This window comes from Mixophyes fleayi, chromosome 1, assembly GCF_038048845.1.
Source record: "Mixophyes fleayi isolate aMixFle1 chromosome 1, aMixFle1.hap1, whole genome shotgun sequence".
Classification (NCBI taxonomy): domain Eukaryota; kingdom Metazoa; phylum Chordata; class Amphibia; order Anura; family Limnodynastidae; genus Mixophyes; species Mixophyes fleayi.
The window spans coordinates 307660723-307682241 of record NC_134402.1 but is presented as its reverse complement, the minus strand read 5'-3'; the positions used below and the strand labels follow the sequence as shown (position 1 = coordinate 307682241).

General features: G+C 40.4%; 1 protein-coding gene across 2 annotated transcripts; it reads right to left on the bottom strand.

Moving 5' to 3' along the window:
- Window positions 1-8501: 8501 nt before the first annotated feature.
- Window positions 8502-21499, bottom strand: LOC142157694 (dehydrogenase/reductase SDR family member 4-like). Of its 2 annotated transcripts, XM_075211278.1 has the most exons (9): window positions 21354-21493; window positions 17046-17209; window positions 15420-15597; window positions 14662-14763; window positions 11891-11961; window positions 10917-10968; window positions 10680-10814; window positions 10476-10531; window positions 8502-8988 (listed from the first exon to the last, which is right to left on the bottom strand). In XM_075211278.1, the coding sequence occupies exons 2-9, from the start codon at window positions 17183-17185 to the stop codon at window positions 8874-8876; spliced, it is 849 nt and encodes a 282-aa protein (XP_075067379.1). In that variant the 5' UTR covers window positions 17186-17209; window positions 21354-21493; the 3' UTR covers window positions 8502-8873. The 2 variants fall into 2 exon arrangements, with proteins under 2 accessions (XP_075067379.1, XP_075067384.1); XM_075211283.1 differs by lacking the exon at window positions 14662-14763 and having other exon boundaries at window positions 21354-21499.
- Between the last annotated feature and the right edge of the window lie 20 nt (window positions 21500-21519).

Genomic DNA, 21519 nt, shown 5'->3' with positions numbered 1-21519 from the left:
CAAGACGAAACTATAATAAAATCTTTGTTTTTCCCTACATAAAGTGTGGTTCTAGGTCTGTTTTCAACTATCAATAGCACAAATTCCATTCTCTGATATCATCCATGGCCTCAGTGATGCTGGAAGGAGAAGTGTTTTAGGATAAAATGTTAGTGGTTATAAAGTGATAATAGGTAGGACTTTTACGTTTATCATTGTTCACCATGAACATTTCTCTTTCCAGGCTGTTTGCATGGGTGCACTTCCGGAATCGGGAAGTGGACCAATGTATACACTAAGGGGCAGATTCATTTGGCCACAATGTTCCAAAGAACATCGCGGCCACGCTTTATTACAGTTTATACAGTAAAAAGTAACGCTTACATTTGCTTGCACCTTCTGGGACCTAGCCCGCCTAGATGGGTGAGCACTGGGCCCAGGGGTGTTACATACCAATAGGAAAATATGTAGGTGATCAGCACATTTAGTCAGGTTTAAATGCTTAGGGGCAGATTCAATTCTAAAAAAATCGCTGCGTAGTGTCTTTCTCGGGATACGAGAATTGAATCTGCCCCTAAGCATTCAAACTTGTACAAAACTAAATGTGCTGATCACCCACATATTTTCATATTGGTACTTTCCATTCCCATGACTAAGCCGCACAGGCGAAACGTATGTCGGGCTATACATCACGCTAGGTGACCTCAGACCCAGAAGTGGGGGGGACTGATTGCGGTGAATCACCGCTATTGAGAAGGAGAATTTTACAGGTCTAGCTGATGCAGATAATATGATATATCACTAAAAGATACCTTTGTATGAATGAATGTGTGTCCCAATTTGGAAGACTGTTACCCAGATTATGCCACGAGTATAACTATACAGTGATCACAGTTATCAGAGCTAGCGCTCCCAAATTACACACAGGGACAATAAGCGCTAATATTTTCTGCTAATTTGGGACCATTTCTATGCGATAATTAAAACAACAGCAAGGTTATCAATAATAACTTGTTCAAACCCAGGAAGGCAGGCACTTACTATTGAGCCTGATATCAACAGAGAGGAAGGAATATAGCTTCTACCCCTGTTACAGTCATATGGATCGTGGTTAGTCTAAGGATTTTTGTTAACATGCAGATATATGTTAACACTATACAAATAAATTAATGAACAATATGGAGACACACCATATCAATATATAGACATGTACAAGTTAACCCGTGCATGATACTCATGCATTCTAGTCAAATCAAGCTACTTAAGGTCTTAAAAAGGTTCTTGTCATGTATTTGGGCCTAGCCCAGGCCTCCTCAGGGGAAGAGCGTTACTTCCCGACGCAAGCGCCCTTTTTAATGCGTGTTCATGAGGTAAAATTACCTCACGAAAATGAGTTTGAACCCTCAACTCGTAAATTTAGCCTTTACTACCCCTCCCACGGGGGGAAGGGGCGATGATGGAAGTTAACTGACTTCACTATTCTAATTTTTTTGTCAAAAAATGTCAGTATACCAAATTTTAGGTCAATTGGATGAGCCCTTTCTGAGAAAAGTTTTTTACACACACACACACGCTGCTAGGCTTTTACTTTTATATATTAGATAATGCTAAGAATGTAGTAGGTCAGTGTATAACTCCGCCCAGCAAGTGGCGCTGCAGCTTGTTGCTTTTTTTCCCACACACAGACTAACACACGCCGCTAGGCTTTTATATTATAGATGGTGGCAATAGCAAGCATATAGATACATAGCTTGACATAATACCACCATTAAACATTGTCTTATATATATTTAGTACTATACCAATCCCTCCTGATTGTGCCCTGTATACTCAGTGTATATCATATTTCCTTTACATACATATAACATCCCTACGCGTTATTGGAACTGGGCAATACAATATCTCATGTCAATGTAAGAAGACTATCATTATTTAAGAAATTCCAGTCATAAAGATGATAAATTACCTACTACAGACTAGACTACTACTCCATACTATATGAGCACCTAGTTAAATAGGATCAATCCCTCCCTTGGGTTCATTTTAATTCAGTTTTTCTATCTTTCCACTATTTTTTTAAGATAATTCACCTATTATCAATGTACTAATGAGTGCTTCTAAAGGTTACTAATAAAGACAAGCTTCTAATTTACACTGTGTGGGTAAGGGACTGGAGTACTTTATTGTTCAACGTTTGCTCTCCCTTTTTCTAAATGGTTTGATTCATGTTGAACACAGCACCCCCTCAAAACTGGACACATTAACCTGCATATGTGACCAGTGAGGATGGTCTAAAACCTGGGGTAAAAGTATCAAGCTGCGGGTTTGAAAAAGTAGACATGTTGCCTATAACAACCAATCAGATTCTAGCTGTCATTTCGTAGAATGTACTAAATAAATGATAACTAGAATCTGATTGGCTGCTATAGGCAACATCTCCACTTTTTAAAACCCGCAGCTTGATAAATTTACTCTTACTAGAGAAAGGTGGCAGACTCACAGAGGGAGCTGTCATAGTGAAATAGAGAGCTGCCAGGGATCCAGAACAAACTGCCAGAGGTACCAAAGTAGTCTAGGTCCAGTTGGGATGGATGGCGAGAAACAGTTATGGTTGACATTAGCTGTTTGAAGATTTCTAGTGACTGGTTCATGTATTGTGTCTCAGCCTTCTGCTGTTTTTCCACTTTCCAACAGTGCTGCACTATGGGTAGCTGCACAGAAATACTAGTCACCAATTGCTGCTTTATTATCGCTGTCTGATAGTGCTACTGTCTTACAAAAGCCACATACAATTTGCCCACCAGTAAGCACAATTGTTATTCTGGTACATTATATTTCAAGTGTTTCCCATACCTCTTGGGGGGGGGGGGGAATTCAATTTGGCTGTGTTCAACGTGGCGTTAATTATATTACCGTTAATACGGTAATTTTAACCCAGATTTCTGCTCGCGGCTTCCTAAGCAGCGAGCAGAGACCAGCATTAAAGATTACCATACTAACAGTAATTATGCACACTTTTACCGTAGTATTGGTAATAGTGTGCAGGCTGCGTTACTTTTGGCAGTAACGTGGCCAATTGAATATGCCCCTTAGATTGTAAGCTTGTTTGGGCAGGAATATCTTTATTATCAAATATTTTATTGATTTTTTTTCCAAATAAAACAGAAATAAAAATAACAGATATAGTTCCATTGTATCATATGCCACACTTAATGAATATAAGTAAATCAATTCTAAGGGGGGTATTCAGTTGTTCCTTCGGGCGCCGCCGGAATGAGCGCGTTAAAACTATTACCGTTTATATGGTAATTACTCGCTCAATTTCAGCTCGCAGCTCCCTGAGCAGAGAGCTGATATTGAGCGAGTAAACTACCGTATGAACGGTAATTACGCGCAATATTACCGTATAAACGGTAATAGTTTTAACGTGCTTGTTCCGGCGGCGCCTGGAGGAACAATTGAATACCCCACTAAGTGGCATATTCATTTGACGGCAGGATCGCTGAAAATCCCGCGCTCAAAAAAATATTACCGTTAATACGGTAATTACTCGCTGGATTTCAGCTTGCAGCTCCCTGAGCCGCGAGCTGAAATCCAGCGAGTAAATTACCATATTAACGGTTTTCTCGCACAGGATTACCGTAATAACGGTAATATTCTTTGAGCGCAGGATTTTCGGCAATCCTGCCGTCAATTGAATACCCCCCTAAATGTTAAACCTTGAATTAATATCAAAGTAGATTTGAAATGTGATATGTTAAGAGATACATGTATATCTATTCTGGGTATGTTCAGCCTTGGAGGGAAGGTATCAAAAAAACATGAATGACAATGAGCCAAGTGTCTTAGTATAGCTTAGTCTTATGTATATGATTATGGATTTAGTAATAGGGAGAGGGGCAAGGGCGGGCAGGAGAGGGGGGCACATGCTCCCTGGGCCGGACAGAAAATTTATATTTTGGGCCAGTGCATGAACCGTCCCAAGTCTCTATTATTTGGTGGCTGGTCCCTCCTCCTGGACCAGCCACCTTTCACCATTGGCCACGGCTGCGGCCGCGCCCCCCCTCCTCGGATTGTCATATGGGACGCGCACCACGTGACATTTGCCGTACCATGTGTGAACAGTGCAGTGCAGCGGGTTAAACAAAGTAAGTGTGTGTGTGTGTAGTATATAGTGTATGTGTGTGTGCAGTATATATTGTGTGTGTGTGTGTGTGCAGTGTATATCGTGTGTGGGCAGTATATATTTGTGTGTGGGGGCAGTATATATACATTGTGTGTGTGGGCAGTATATATATTGTGTGTGTGTGTGTGGGAGCAGTATATATTTGTGTGTGTGCAGTATATATATTGTGTGTGTGTGTGGTAGTATATATATATATATATATATATATATATATATATATATATATTGTGTGTGGGCAGTATATATATTGTGTGTGCGTGTGGGTAGTATATAAACTATAGTATGTGAGTGTGGGGGGGGCGGTATATAAATATAGTGTGTGTGGGGGGGGGGGGGAGTATATATAGTGTGTGTGGGGAGGGCAGTATATATAGTGTGTGAATGTGGGGGGGTATATAAATATAGTGTGTGAGTGTGGGGGGCAGTATATAAATATAGTGTGTGTGTGGGGGCAGTATATAAATATAGTGTGTGTGGGGGTAGTATGTTAATATATGTGAGGGAAGGGGGGGTCTTAATATAGTGTGGGAGGTAGGCTTTTTAATGGTGGAGTGCAGGTAGGGGCTAATTATTTAATGAGTGCCATTTTATTTGTGGGGTAATGTGGCAATTTAATTTATTGGTGGGGTTATTTAATTTAATATTGGGTCCTATTAATTTAAGGTGAGGTGGTTTGGGGCTATTAATTGAATATGGGACTGATTTTGGGGCTGAGGGCTATTTAATAATTGTAATTGTAAATATTTAATTTATTGCTGGGACTGTTTGGAGGGAGGGAAAAAATATTATGTATTAAATGGGAATACTATTAATGTAATGTTGGAGCTGGTTGGAGGGAAATAGCAAATGTGTATATTAATATTTTAATGTTGGGGATGGAGGGAGGCCTAATTCTAAAACTTGTGTGCTACTGATTTAACACTGGGGCTAGTTGGAGTTTTCTAAATCTCATGTACCCATTTTTTTTTCCAAATAGGGCATCCAACATTCCAGGATCCAGATAACCAGCAAATGAGCTAAAATAACCAGCAGCCACAGATTGTGACAGTGACAAGACAGGTAGGAGAGAGCAGGACAGTCTGCCAACTGTCCTGAATCTAGAGGGACAGTCACGAATTTGGGTGACTGTTTCGCCTAGGACAGTTGGGAGGTATGTCCCGCTTCACCGTGTACTGCTCGTGAGTGCAGAACTGTGTGCACCTAACAGTAGTGGTATTTGTCTAAAATGATAACCATGCTACATCATAGGGGGTTACCCTGTCTAAAGTGCCCAGGCCCCCCCAGAGCCTTAATCCAGCTCTGGGCCTAAAAATATATATATATATGGATTAAGCCTCTTTTTATATAGATAAATATATATTGTACCAAAAACCACCCTTTAAGGATGGGCCGCTACTTATGGGCCAGTGCTGTGTGCTTGCCCCCTAGGCTAAAGTCTGTCAGCCCATCCCTGGAGAGGGGGAGAATGAGGGAGGGGGTGTTGGAAGCACTTAACCTGGATCAAAGTTGGCAGACAGGGATTGCACAGAATATTTAGAATTTTACCATCTGGACCACAGTTCAAAGTATTTTGTGAATGATACATAAATCTCTCATGTCCTACAGCCTTAATGACCAGAACCACCCAGTTAGTAAATTGAGGTTTCTCTTGGGCCATCTATGTTCTAGCAATAATTACATTGGCTAGGGCAAGAAGATTGAGAACATATTTGGTAGCGCTTCTACCCAGCAAAATATTTATTCCTAGACCAAAGATACATGTCTTGGGGAACAGCAATGGGATCTTGATACCTGTATTTCTTATACTCTTTACTACTTGCAACCAAAATTCCCCAATGATAAGGCAAGTCCATAATAACTGCCAGAAGGTAGCATCAGTATCTCCGCATTTTGGGCAGTTAGCATCCGATCTGGCACCCAGGGCAGGTCTATCTTTACCTTCTGTTTCATGTCTTTATATGTAATTAGTGTGTGTCATGATCCTCTCAATGTACAACACTGCAAAATATGACAGCACTTTATAAATAAAATATAATAACCACCAATACTGCATCTGTGCATGAAGCTTGACCTGGAACTGCCTTACACTTCCTGGAGCACTCTTCCCATCATCCTTTGCACTTATTTGTGCTTGTTCATGTTCAGGGGGTTGCTACCCTCATTATTACATATGCTGCGACCACTACCCACATCATTGTCTTCAATATATGATGCTAGTTCACATATTTTTTTTTTTAACTCAGAGTGAATTTATATTTAAAGTTGACATTTATCCATTTCGCCTGTATGAGAATTACTTATTTCTGGGCGTGTGCCCATAGGTTTAATTCAGGGTATTGTCATCTTCAAGCCCACAGCACACCCAGTAATCTTAGCAAAGAGTGTGATTAAATTGTAAGCATGGGCAGGACCCTCTCTTCTTTGTTTCTCGTGTTTTCATGCCTACGCTATCCTCTCCACCTGCGTACCCATGTGAGGCACCTTCTGCATGGTCTCTTAGTCTCCACCTACAGCGTCTTTAGCCCTGTTTGTTGCATCTATGCTGCTGGACATAGGCTTGGTCCTCATCCCTCCTCTGAACTCCCCTCTGTACTATGCCACTTGTTACTGTTTGTTCATTGTATAATTTGTGGTTGTTTTTCTCAGACCCCATTGTACAGCGTTGCAGATCCTTTGTGGCAACATAAAAATACATAATAATAATAATAATAATGGTATTGCAGCACAGATTCATTCTACAATGGTAGACAACTGCTCCAGTTTACACTAGAGTGTATCACCTGAAAGTATTGTCATTGTTGTCAATTCACAAATGCTACTACTGGTTTCTTTATTGTGTGTTACTGCCGCATGTAATTATCATTGATTGTCTTACATTGATCTCAACCACTACATGCTTATCAGAGGGTGCACATTTTATACTGCACATACTATTTATCAGGTTCTGGGATATTAAATGACACAACCTTTTAATAAACGTGCTATGTGGCTTATCCCCCTTTCCTAGCATGAGTCATCATCAAACTATGCACTACTGCACTTTTACGGGTACACATATGCTCAAGTTTAGCACCAAGTCAAGATCTACACATCACCACTAACGATGGCCTAAAATTATATTTGTTCCGTTTCCTTACAAATAGAAATGATAATATTGTTCTCCCAATATACTGCTTGCTTTACATGTGCATATGTAATTTCATATACCTTAGTTGTGGGATATTTACTGCTAAATGGAGATATTTATTTGAAATGACTGTAAAAGTACTGATTTCTGCCACCTCAGCAAATCTTTTAGGGAAGTAGTTGAGTATATTTTGCAGCTTGTACAAAATGAAAGCAACAAAAATGAGATAAAATACTATCAATATCTACAATATTATATTCAGCTTACCAGACTGAAACGTTTTCCCTGGTGTAACAGACGAAAATCATTTAGGAAGGCACAAAAGTACAGAGCATATGTTGTTTTGAGACATCACAAAACAGTTTTGTGCAAATGGACCATGTTTTTCAGGAAGGCTCATTGATTTGGGGGAGTGGAAAATTTGGTATCTTCTGGTGGTAGATTAGGATGTTCCTTGGTGAATGGGGACTAGGTACATGAATGAGCCTAATATACTTATGCACCCACGGGAAAACACAAGATTTTGTTTTATGGGACAAGATTAACTAAATGATATTAATAGGAAAATAAGGTGCATTTAGGGGAGCACATACTTTTTTTCACCATGTAATTTATAGTTGGACCTGCAAAAGTACATTACGTGCATGCGCACAAATAGACTCTACATTTATTTTCTTCAATGTAATGACTGATACCTTTTTTTAGCACTGAATATGATCTAAATTCAGCCTACCCCATTATTACATTATATGAGGCATGGTAGTGGCAACACTGTCACAGACCCACTCTGTACATAAAATTCTCTCTCCCTAACCAGTACAACCATAGATATTCAAAACTCCATCCCCAAATATTGCTTATTGCTGTATTTTCAAGGTTCTACAAGCAGAATGGTACCGCTTAAAAGCAGTTTATTTTACAAGTCACCCAATGAGCTACCTTACACAATACCAAACACAGGAAAAATTGTCCATATTTTCAGCCTTCATTAAACAGCCAGAATGGAAGTGTAGGACAACTAGGGGCCCGTGCACCTTTTTTTTCTCTTTATGTCAAGACTCTTGTAATCCTTAGCCACGTTCATTTTTTTTTATTTTCAAAATTAACATGAAGAATCAGTTTTTCATATAATTACCATTTTAAATTAAAATCACAACAATTTAAACATTTTGATACATATTTGCTTTGTACTTAGGATACGAAAACATATTTCTTTCATTGTCTATATTTTTAATGTCCTATAGATTTTCAAAGGTCAATACAGGCAGCGTCAATAGTGTGTGGGAGTGACAGCAGCATACATTTATCAGAAATAATTGGCTTTTTCTGAATAAACCCATTGTGACTTAGATCAAGTCTTCTATCGATGGCCTTCGAGCTGCAAATGGTCCTCTAAAGCTTTTCTGTGACCCTCAGCCTCCTTAAATGTTCCACAGCCATCTTTTATAGCGCTTAGTTAATAGGAAAAAACACTCAACTATATATCAATAACATATGAGACTCACTTCATATAAATTGTGCCATAGACCATTCTATACAATTTATTGTCAGACCATATGAGCAAAACATTGGGTGTGATGCTCATAGACGAGAGTGCCCACCTCCTGAGACCACTACAGTCTCCCCGGTGATGTATGCAGCATCAGGAGAGCAGAGGAAAGAGACTGCTCCAGCACAGTCTTCAGGCTCCCCAATTCTGTGGTAAAAATGAACATGTTAGTGTAACTCATGTGTAAACAGCTACTCTATATATATCAGGTTTCACAGTACGATGAGAAACAGACATTGATATAACTGATTTATAGATTTGTACCACAGACAGTATGTGAGGGAGAATTGTTATCAAGCAGTTAGTGTACTGAATATTTGCAAAAGTTTGCTAATTGTTTGATACATAGTGCCTGTATAACATATACAGGAAGTGTAACACACTCCAACATTAATGGTCACAAAAGTATATTTTGTGACTTGCTTTATACACAAATGATGTGCAAGACATTAAACACTATGGGGGGGAATTCAACTGGCCGCGTTACGGGTAAAAGCAACGTGGCCTGCGCATTACCGTTATTACGGTAATAATACGCTTTATTACCGTTATTACAGTAGTTTCAATGCCTGCTTTTTGCACGCAGCTCCCTGAGCTGCAAGCAGAAAGCGGGGTTAAAACTACCATAATAACGGTAATAGTTTTAACGCCGCGGATATTCGGGGAATTGAATTCCCCCCTAAGAGCTTATAGTTACAACACTAGCATTTACCTGCGGCGCAGTTAAATTCAATCACTGTATAGTGGACACCTCTAGAACGCATTAACATACAGACCATTAGACACTATGGTAAATGCTTACTTAGTACTCACTAATCACTAGACTCACCTAGAACACATCATGTTCTGTTTCTGGTGCATCCAGTGAGTGACAAGATCCCATTTACCATCAAACATTGCTACTATAACAGCTGCTCTAGCTGTGTCCACAATACTGGGAATAAACTAATTGAATGGCACCCAAAACTGAATGTACAGCTTTAGTGGAGTTATCCTTTAATTTACAGGCCATAATACGCTCCTCGGTCTTGATAAATCCATTATTACTAGCCTTTAAAGAGAGATTATTTTTTAGCAATACAAAAATATGATTTATATTGCTTGGAAAAGACAAATTCCTACTGACAATAGAATGGGTGCATTGTCTGTTTCTATGTTATGTTATATTGACCATGTACTATTGATGAACTGTCAAGGAAATTGTTGCTGTGTCCTACCTGCCAACACTAAGCTCACATGCAGAATACATCCTTTACCATGCACTGACCATTGTCCATTGCACCAGCTGTGATGCACTGAATTAATAATATTGATAAGCAAGGGTCATATTTTATATATGTTGTACAATGTGTGCTTGTTTTGTGGGAGGAATTAGGGCTTTAAACAGCATTGTGCAAGTCCATGTTACTGTGTAATGTTGTCCCAGCCACAGGAGAGGAACAGTACACACAGAACACCCGCGTGAAAGGTTATGTGTGGTGGTCAGTGTGGAGTATAATGAAAAGACAGGTTGTAACATGTAAAGTAATAATTAATACAAATTAAGTTCGTACTTGCTTATATTATTTAGTATAAACTTTTATGATTTTATTTTTGTTAAGTCAACATTGTAAGCATATTATCAAAGTGCTTACCTGCTGATACCTAGAGAGGTTGTTAGTTGCTCCAAGACCGATTCATTCTTCCACAGCTGCAGAGAGAAAAGAAAATAAGTCTGTACAACCCACCTTCATTATCTTGCTGTCTAACATCACACACCCATCTGCACTAACTCATACTCAAAGCAACCCGCTCACAATCACATTCACAATGGTACACACGCTTCTCTATAGACTCACAGCAGAGCTGAACTTGGTGCGGATGAGACCAGGTGCAAGACAGTTTACTCTGATGTTCAGTTGTGTTAATTCTGGAGCAAGAGCCTTGGTGAGGCCAAGCAATGCAGTCTTACTGACGCTATATGGACCCAGAGCCTAGGGGGAGAAATACAAGAAGAGTACCGGGAGAGATATGAGAATGTACATCAGTAGTGCTGGACGGACACCATTAGTAACAATAAGAAGACTTTTACTCACTGGGAATGGGGTAAAGCCTGCCAGAGATGAGACAATCACAATACTGCCACCTCTGTCAATACAAGAATAGTTATTACTGCGGTAAACAGCAATGCACACATTTAATGGACTAAAAATATCAAATATATTGCTGAACTATGTAATAAATGTTTCATATGTTCACTTCATTTTAAGATTTATTTCATTTTAATAAATCCATGTAAACCATGGTGCTAGACAATGCTTAGCCCAGCAAGGAGACGTGGCTCTTTATAAAATATACTGAGGGCTCAAACAAACCGGACACTGTAGGGGACATACAAGAAAAATATTTCACGGGAAACTGTATAGAAAAGGCAGTGTTGTCCATAGCATTCTTTTATTAAGGTTTAGAAAAGGAAAGCATTCATTTTATTGGTGTTTATGGGCAACGCCACCTTTTCTGTGCAGTTATCTATGGAAGTTTTTTATATTATTGTTGCACCTTGGGCCTGATTCATTATGGAGCATAAATGGCGATATGTTGCGTATTCTGTGCACAATTACTCTGCGCATTCCCAGAACCGGACCACAGCTTTCATCACTAGTAATCGGCACTTACACCTGACCTGTTACTGGTGCAAGTGATAAGACTACAAATCACATACCCAGAGATGCCCAAAGCTTGAATCGGATGCTTGGCATGCCCTCACTGTACATTGACTACATGCATACACCCAGTCCCCTACCTGTTCTCTCCCTGAAATTGTAGGGTGTAGTAAGGGTCCTTTGCGTTCGAAAATGAATTGGACATTGCTGCGTTCTCTGGCGTATGGTCCAGTTCTGAGCAATTTAGGCAAAATACGGCATCTGTCAGCATTTACATGCCTTAATGAATCAGGCCCATATGTTATATTTTCTTCAGCCAAACACTACTTTCTTATTGATCAACTCCCCATACTAATATTTTCATCAAGTGAACACTAACCCTCCCCACACCCTCTTCCCAGTCTCACCCTCTTTCCTGCATTTTGGGCACCACAAGTTTCACCAGCAGGAATGCAGCTTTTACATTAATGTCCAGAATCTGAGGAAAAAAGAATGTAAGCTGTGTGACAAGGCGAGTAGGAAGTGTTACTGAAAACTTGTGAATTATGATATGGTAGGTTAGTTGTCTGTCTTAGCCATTTCTTAAATAATATAGATCTGTGATCCAGATTTAATATCACGGTTTACAATAGAAAATGTCTAAAAAATGTAAATTGTTAATATTTCTATTCATTTTGGCACATTTTTGTTGTTGTCTAATAACAGTTTAGAACAAGTTCCCTATATGGAATTCTGTATTATATTCCTTCACAGGGAAAAAAGACTCAAATATATTGCTTTTTTTTATCAGTAGCAGGATTAATGAGGCTTCCAGTAAAATGCAAGATTAATAGCCTAGTGTTTGTAGGTGATGGAGTAGGCATTTAACTTTCTCAATGCTGCACCTTCTAAGTCATACCACCAGAACCCTCCCTTTCCTTCTCTTCATTTGTAGTCCACACCATCCATCTAGACTATTTGCCCCACCTTCATGTTGCTGTCGTTTATAACTCCCCAGGTCCAGTTTCCCAATTCCTTGACAACTTTGCTGCCTGGCTCACTTATTTACTATCCTTTGTCCTAGCAATTCTCATATTAGGCGATTTCAATATTCCAAATGACAACCCCATTGGCATTACTGCCACAAAATGTCTTTCACTTACTTCCTCCCTTGGTCTCGCCCAATGGATTTCATATCCCACCCACTCCCTTGACTTGTGTCCTCCAGCTTCTACTTCATCTCTAGTATCTTCAACTTGGCCTTCATGCTCTCCGATTACAGCCTCCTTTCCTTCACTTTACCTTATGCTCACTCCTCTGCACCCAAAGCCACACGCACATAGTGACAGCAAAATACTCTCCAGCCAACCCACTTCTCACCTTTACTAAAACTGCTCCTCTCTGCAATAACTACCTTGTCCTTCCCTGATCAGTCTGCCTCTCTCTATGACACACTCACTACAGCCATAGACAATGCAGCTTATGTCGCCACATGCAGTCTCCAGCGATCCAAACATCCACTATAAATCCCTCCTTTCATATTACAACGCTGCCCTTTCACCAATCCAATCTTCTTCACTTCTCTTATATTCACCAAGTCGTCTAACTCCAAACACCTCTATGCCACCTTCAATTTACTTCTCTGCTCACCTGCACCTCCTCTCTTCTCGAAGAGCCCATGACACTGCCAGCTACTTCAAAGACAAAATCAACATAATTTGACAAGATATCTTCTCACACACTCCAACCACTTTCTACCACACTACCCAATTATCCCTCAGTTCATTCTCCAAAGTAACAGAAGACAAAGTCTATGCACTCATTTCATCCTACAACCTCCCCGTCAACCATATTCCCTCTCAGCTTCTCCACTCCCATTCCCACACTGCATGCCCTCCTCAACCTGTCTCTCTCCAGTGGCACATTCCCATCCTTCTTTAAACACGTGCTCATTTCATCAATCATAGAGAAACCATCTCTTGACACAGTCTCTCTCTCTCTCCCGCGTCTGCCCTATATTTCTCCTTTGCTTTGCCTACAAGCTACTTTTTCACAACCACCTATATCACTTACTTCTAAATTCTCTACAATTAGGCTTCTGCCCCCAACATTCCACTGAGACTGCACTCACAAAATGAACAATGATCTACTTACAACAAAGTGTCACTTCTCCATACTCACCCTTCTGGACCTTTCTGTTGATCACCCTCTTCTCCTGCACATCCTTCACTCCACTGATTTTCGTGACACCATTTTTTCCTGTCTCTATCTCTGGCACATCCTCCCCTCCACTCTCTGTTGGGGTCCCACCAGGCTCCGTGCTCTACCCTCTGCTTTGCTCACTTTACACCTCTTCTCTTGGTGAGCTAATTCACTTATTTGGCCTCCAGTACAGGCTGTATGCTGATTATATGCAAATCTATCTCTCCTCTCCTCCCCTGACCTCTCCCCTTCTTGTACTATCTTTTCTGACCAACTGTGTCTCTGCTATCTCCACATGAATGTCCCATTGCTGCCTGAAGCTCCATTTTCTCATGACCTCTAACCTCAACTACGGCAAGCATCTGATACCTGTCTTTCTCCTCATCTATCCCCACTTCAATCAGTCCTAAATAGCGTAGTATGACCTCTCTCATAGCCCCACATCTGCCTCAATCCTCTGCAAATTCTTACACTTTAAATTACTCACCCTCACCTACAAAGCCCTCAACACCCCTTCACTTATTAAAATCTCATCTCTATATAATCTCCCTAATGCCCTCTTTGATTTGCCTCTGTGCCGTGCGCCTCTAAGGTCTATCAGACCCTCCCCAAGGCTTCAAGTCTTTAAAGACTCTCTAAACTTCCACCTCTATATCAGAGATTACCCCACTCTTATACTACACAAAGCACCCTCACAACTGTCCCAATCACCACTCTGAGCCACATTTTCTCTTCTTGTCTCAGCTGTGCCCTTTTCCCATTAGATTGTAAGCTCTCTCATGAGCCAGACTCTCTACCATTTGAGTTAATGTCCATTTATTTTGTCTGCCTTGTATGTCCCTGTTTTATGTATGTGTTGTTTTCCCCACTGTCTGATGCTGCAGAGCACAGTGGCACCTTACAAATCACCAATTATAATAATAATGTTATACCCATAGAGTAGTGTATGTATGGATTGATTTGACTGCAATGTGAAGTTTGTTATTGTAACCATTACCTTATCCCACACGTCTTCAGTAGAGTCCAAAATGTTCCCGGCAAAGGGGTTTACTGCAGCATTAGAAACAAGAATATCAACTCCTCCAAATTTCTGCACAGCCTAGAAAATACCATCACACTTTGAAATATGAAAATCAAACCTTGTTCTACATTCTAACCAACTCCCCCAGTCTTCATTTCTCGTCTCTTTACCAACACCTCATATCTGGTTTTTTTAAGCATTACCACCAACCCCTCTTACCACCAACTATATCTTGTATATCCCTCAACCCATTTCCTCCAGTGCATTAAACAACTCCAATAACCACATGTTGGTGCTCCACAGTCTGCTCTTGTGTTATAAGCACCTCCACCAATATTATGTTTCAGCACCACCTCCATCCAACTCCTTGACCCCCACTATCCCAACGTCAGCTCACCCACCACTTAGATCTTGTTGCTCTACTACCCACACAGACTCCTCTCCTAATGTATCCCAATCACTATTCCAATCCCCTTCCTCTTCTGTGTGACGCTCCTCCATCAATTATATCTTGCTGCTTCACCACTTCTACTGCACTCTGCATTACTGGCCTCTCTCAACAATTACAGTCTTCTTTACAAATACCGACAACAGCTCATGTACATGTGAATAAATCTATCTCATACACATGCAAATTCATCTCAGTATTATAGATATAAGAAAGTCCTGAACACATGAGCGGTTAGGTTGTTGGTGAAAGAGTTGGGTAAGTATGCTTTGCATCAAGCTCTCACCGTGTTCACTAATCTTTCTCTGTCTTCACTCTTCCCCACATGACACACTGTCCCATCAACATCCAGTCCTTCTCCTTTTAGTTTTTGCACAGCATGATCCACATTTTGTTGCCTCCGACTACTCAGAAGAACTCGTGCTCCATCCTGAGCAAGTCGTCGGGCGATAGCCAAGCCAATCCTGCGCAGGAGGGAGTGATAATATGCTGTCTTATTTCATGTTAATTACCTTACAGGTACTCTAGTCCAAGTAACGTGATAGCTTTAAAAAGCACTACGGATGAGTGAGTGAAAAGGGTTTGTTTTTCCATATCATTTTTAATACTATTACAGGGTTTGTGATTAGGATTACTGATAGGAATTTGGATATGAGGTAAGAATGTCTTCCCTCGAGATCTGTTTGCAACCTATAGCTTTCTTTCTAATATAGACATCAAAATCTGAGGCAACACCAACAAGATGTGTGCAACATATGCTGTAGCGGAGTTTAGTATTAAGCATTTTGGAATATGCTTTTTTAAGGTTACGACACACTAGACTAGTTTAATAGATTTAACTTAATTAACAATCCTAAGACATTTAAACACAGTGGGCCTGATTCATTAAGGTACTTAAATTAAGAAGTTTCTTATTTAAGTCTCCTGGACAAAACCATGTTACAATGCAAGGGGTGAAAATTAGTTTTCTGCTTTTCACATAAGTTAAATACTGACTGTTCTTTCATGTAGCACACAAATATCAACTTTAAATTTCAGTGTACAAATAAGCTATCAAGTATTTGTGTGCCACATGAAAAAACAGTCAGTATTTAACTTGTGTGCAAAACAGAAAACTAATTTTCACCCCTTGCATTGTAACATGGTTTTGTCCAGGAGACTTAAATAAGAAACTTCTTAATTTAAGTACCTTAATGAATCAGGCCAAGTATCTACATCCATTGTCACTAAAACCTGTCACATAACAATAGTCTTATACCAGTTCAAGTATACCACCATTCATCCAATAACATCATACTTTCTATATTGAACAGCCTAAAATCATTAAATATTAGTACATTTTTTATCCCTATCAAATCAAGCGTACAGTGACAAATTATAGCTGGGTTTGACATATCCATTAACTAGACCTAAAATGCAATTTGCACTGTATGTAAGAGCATTCATAAATTTACGTGAACAGTTTTCGGGACACATGTAAAATATTTTCGTTCATGGTTTTGTGTTGGTTAGGTCACGGAAAAGACGGGATTTTTTTTTAACAATTTTTGCTTTCCTACCACTCAGCAGTTCTGGCATCAGCTTGGAAATCCAGGGAACACATTATTCTCTTACTGGCTACCTTCCCATTTTTAGAGGTAGGGGCATGGACATCTAGAAACACTGTGCAATGCTAACTTACGTTAGAACAGAACAGATCACACATTCCAATTAATGATTACAGTGCAAAATTAAATATTTCCATTGGAATCACATTATTAATTTCCTCTATGAAGTTAAGGATGTCCCAGCAAAAATGCTAGAGAAGCTACCAGAATCACAAGTCTACGGCTGGACAATTATAAACAGAGCAAAGTTCAAACGTAAAACAGTCAAATGGAATACAAAGCATCACATGCAGAATATGAATTACCCATTCGTTGATGCTGTTACCAGTGCAACTTTGCCCTGGAGTTTTGGAGGAGTTTGTACCCCCCTTACACTCTGCATCCTGCAAGATCTCACAGCACAGGACGATATAGAGAGCAAACGGTGCCAGGACAAGCGAGACATGGAGGAGGAGAGTGGACTGTGCACCTGACACAGAGAAAAATAGGAGGGAGAATGGGATAAAAGTTCAAAGTGCATCACACATATCTACAAAGACACAAATAAATATGTTTAACAGGTGAGCTCTGCAATATGTATTAGAGTGGTTTAGATTTACAGATATCACTTATTTCACTGCTGTTATGGCCCTAATCGCATTGCTGACCAGTATGTAAGCTGGTTTAGCAGTAGAAATCTATGGTTAGAACACAGTATTGTGATCAGTTCTGGAATCCTTTTGAGGATATTGCAAAGCATCTAACCAAGCAAAAGCTTAAGGAACTTAAATGAAAGGGCTGTGCTACCAAAAAGTTGTTTTTATCTATTTAGTACTGTACTGTAATGTATTTACTTTCCTGTGCCACCTCCTGGTTAAATGTATTTCAGCACATGTGCCCACTGGTTCAAACTCTCATCTGTCATGCAGCAAAATCGTGCATAGCACACCCTGATCAAGTGTCATGATACATTCCTTCTGTTATCTAACAATGCTCTATAAGACAGGCAGTGTTCTATCTAATGTAACTCAAACTCGCCCAGAGATAGAGGCACGTAGTGACAAGCACAGTGGGCACAGCATAAATACACAGAAAAACAGTTTATGAATACAATAGCAAAGCAATTGTTATTTTAAAAAGTACATATTCTGTATTAGATTAGGGGGCAGATTCAATTAGCCGTGATGTACTCAAAATATCGCTGCTGCGCATTTTCAATGTTTATGTGGTAAAAAGTACCACTCCCTTCTGCTCACCCTCTATGGGGCGGGAGCAAAAGTGAGCGTTGCTTTCACTAAAAAAAAAAAGCAACACTAAAAAATTTGTTTTGTTAAAAAAATTAAGGATTTTCCTTCAGGCTCATTTGTGTTCTCCGAGTTACGTTCTGAGGATTTAAAAATGGAGAATCTAAGGGTTAGTACGTTACTAATATTATTTAAGAGCTGTATTTTAATTAATCTTTTTGTGAATTCAGTATATCTCTTGGACCTGATGCTTTATAATTGATAGGTATAGAATCCTTATAAACAGTGAAACAAAGTTGCCAATATGAAATTAAATTAACCATGAGCAGGGCGGCCTGTTGAGAAGGTTCATACCCACAAATTATGTGTGAAAGGGAGGGGTGAAGGAGAAAGAGGGGGGTGAAATAGAAAGAGGGGGGTGAAATAGAAAGAGGGGGGTGAAGGAGAAAGAGGGGGGTGAAATAGAAAGAGGGGGGTGAAATAGAAAGAGGGGGGTGAAGGAGAAAGAGGGGGGTGAAATAGAAAGAGGGGGGTGAAGGAGAAAGAGAGGGGTGAAGGAGAAAGAGGGGGGTGAAATAGAAAGAGGGGGGTGAAGGAGAAAGAGGGGGGTGAAGGAGAAAGAGGGGGGTGAAATAGAAAGAGGGGGGTGAAGGAGAAAGAGAGGGGTGAAGGAGAAAGAGGGGGGTGAAATAGAAAGAGGGGGGTGAAGGAGAAAGAGGGGGGTGAAATAGAAAGAGGGGGGTGAAGGAGAAAGAGGGGGGTGAAGGAGAAAGAGGGGGGTGAAGGAGAAAGAGGGGGGTGAAGGAGAAAGAGGGGGGTGAAATAGAAAGAGGGGGGTGAAGGAGAAAGAGGGGGTTGAACCACAGGGGCCTGACAACCAGTAAAAGACAAACATCCTAGAGCAAACCACTACAAACCGCATGTACGGTACGCTACTCTACACCTATAATGTTAGGACTCAGAGTTTGCCAGTAGAGGAATTGCGATGAGACGAGGTATTATAGTAGTACCAAAGATCCCATATTTGGTAAAATTTATGAGTTTTATTATTTGGTCAAGTGCAAATTTTTTCCATATTTGCAAGATACCAAATTTCACTAAATACATGTTTCATAGTGGGGAGATCAGGTTCCTTCCATTGGCAAGTTACCAAACACCTAGCTGTGTTAAAAATTTGTGGCCAATTTGTCAGAGTTAGCATCTAAACCCTCTATCGGCAGCCCCAAGATGAATGACTATGGATTTTTAGAGATGAGTATTGAGGCGACATTAGAAATAAGAGTAGCTATATCATCACGAAACCTAGCCATCTGGAGTGGAGGAAAGTGCCCAGTTCCCCACAACCTCTCCAGCAGTAAGGGGAAGCTGAACCAAACATCTTATAGAGCTAAGCGGGTACAAAGTACCACCTGTGATAAATTTAAGATGCATTTTCCTTAATATGGGTAGAGATTGAGGATTTTGACGCTCTTTCCTTAATTGGTGGGCAAGAGTCCCCATCTGGGGGCCTGCCCAAATTGATTTCCCAATTAAATTCATGTTTAGGGTTAAGAGATTAATTAACATCACTAATAAATTATACAGAAAGGAGATCAGTTCTTTGGCAAGGGGATCATTGTAACTACAGGATTCCACCAGCGCAAGGGTTAGTGTTTTAGGGGGAAAGGAGGCAATGTTGTAACTGAAACAATTCACAGATTCCAGGCACAGTGGTCCAGGATGTCATGTACAACTCTGATGCCCTTGGAGGACCAGTGAGCAAAGCCAGGGGATTGGGGATTGGCCTGGAGCAAAATTTGGGTTGTCAGAAAGTGGGGTGAGGTGAGATAGAACTGAAGTAGCACTAAAACAGGTTTTACAATGGACCCAAATTTGGCAGAAGTGAAACAGCAGGTGTGAGAGCGCTAATGAAGATCTAATTTTAGGGGAGGCAGCCACAACAATGGACAGAGAAGTAACCTAGCAAGAGCCAGCTTCTAATGTAACTTGATGGTTAGCAGGAGACAGTTTGGCTTAAGTGACAAGCTAAATAAAAACTACATATATTCAGGAAATATCTGCCACCATTAGTGGTGGCCCGCCTTAAGTTTGAAGACTTGGTCATTGGCTGCTTACTCTTCCAGACAAATTATATGAACCATTTATGCAGTTGGAATAGAATATATCTAGTGGGCAGAGTCTGGAAAAGATAAACTAATATGTTCATTTTGAGGGCAACAATTCTACCAAGCCAAGAGGTAAACATTGATGGCCATCTGAACAGGTTCAATTTTATTGTAAGTATAACCTGGGGAAAATTATCTTTGTCAAACGAATCATAGGTGCCCGTGATGAAAACTCACAGGTATTTTAGTTTAACACGTTTCCAGGGAAAATTGTAATTGGTTTTAAGAAGATCAAGGATGATAGGGGAGAAAAGTAGGGGGAGAGCCTCAGTTTTGGAGAAGTTGATCTTGGATCCCGATAGATGACATTAAGAGAATAATGCCTTAAAAAAGTTTGGGAGGGATGGGGACATTAATGTGAGAAAGACATCATTGGCAAACAGAGAGATCTTGTATACCACTGTGCACACTGAGACGCCTGTAATGTCTGTGGATAGATGAACTCTTGTGGCCAGGGGCTCAATGATGAGCGCAAAAATCAGGGGTGAAAGAGGTTAGGACCGTAACTAGGGCTGTACCATAGGGGCCGCCACCCAAGGCGGAACGTTGAAGGGAGGCGCAGTTTAGGAATATTTTAGGTTAATTTGTTTAAAATTGAGGGCTAGGGGTCAGCATTTAACTTTCTCGCCCCAGGCACTAGAATTTTAAGTTACGGGAAAGAGGGCACCACTGATGTGTGGCACCTGACATCTTAAGATCAGAGAGCACACCATTTACCGATACCCTGGCTGGGGGAACAGACTAATGCACCTGTATCCCCTGCAAATACCCCCCCCCCCCCAAAGTATAAGCACAGGGGATTTCTGACAGTTTATGGTGTGAATGAGGCCCACCACCCTCCTGGTGTTTTTGTGTAAATAAAAGATTTGTGTTCCTGTATATTCCTGATTTTGTTTAACTTGTGCAACTAAAAATCTACTTAGCTGGAACACACACCCACTTACTTCTGATTGGACTATGTATACTACTTTACCCCGTCTGTGCTGTGTTACCTTCCAGTTGTTACAAAACGTGGATGTGACTTGGTACAAGTTTCTGGATACCTTACAGCACCATGTAGGTCAGGTGCCATTGTCTGGGCGCATCTTTATGTGTAATTAGAAGCATTGGTAACAAAGTATTTGATGTACTATGGATCCCCCATTCTCTTCCTGTCCCCACACACACATGTATGTTTACAGTGCAGGACTATGAGTGCACAGTTATATGCCTGTTGTATACAGACCTCTTAAGTCTCTTCCTTGGAGCTCTAGGCAGCAGTTTTCGGGGCGGGGTCGTCGGGTACTTCCGGTCCGCCGGGTGTCTCAAAGATTAAATTAAAAAACAAAAACAAAACCACAAACCCGCAACAAGCGGCGGGGAAAATAGATGCAAAACATTGTCAGACCCAT

Bases quoted from the DNA above. Each gene is read 5' to 3' on its own strand.
- LOC142157694 (XM_075211278.1), bottom strand. From the start codon at position 17,185: ATGTCTCGCTTGTCCTGGCACCGTTTGCTCTCTATATCGTCCTGTGCT. The intron at 10,969-11,890 runs GTGAGACTGGGA...TTGTATTGACAG, and splicing joins CCCAAAATGCAGGAAAGAGG to AGGTGGCAGTATTGTGATTG. The intron at 10,532-10,679 runs GTGAGTCTATAG...TTCTCTCTGCAG, and splicing joins GCACCAAGTTCAGCTCTGCT to CTGTGGAAGAATGAATCGGT.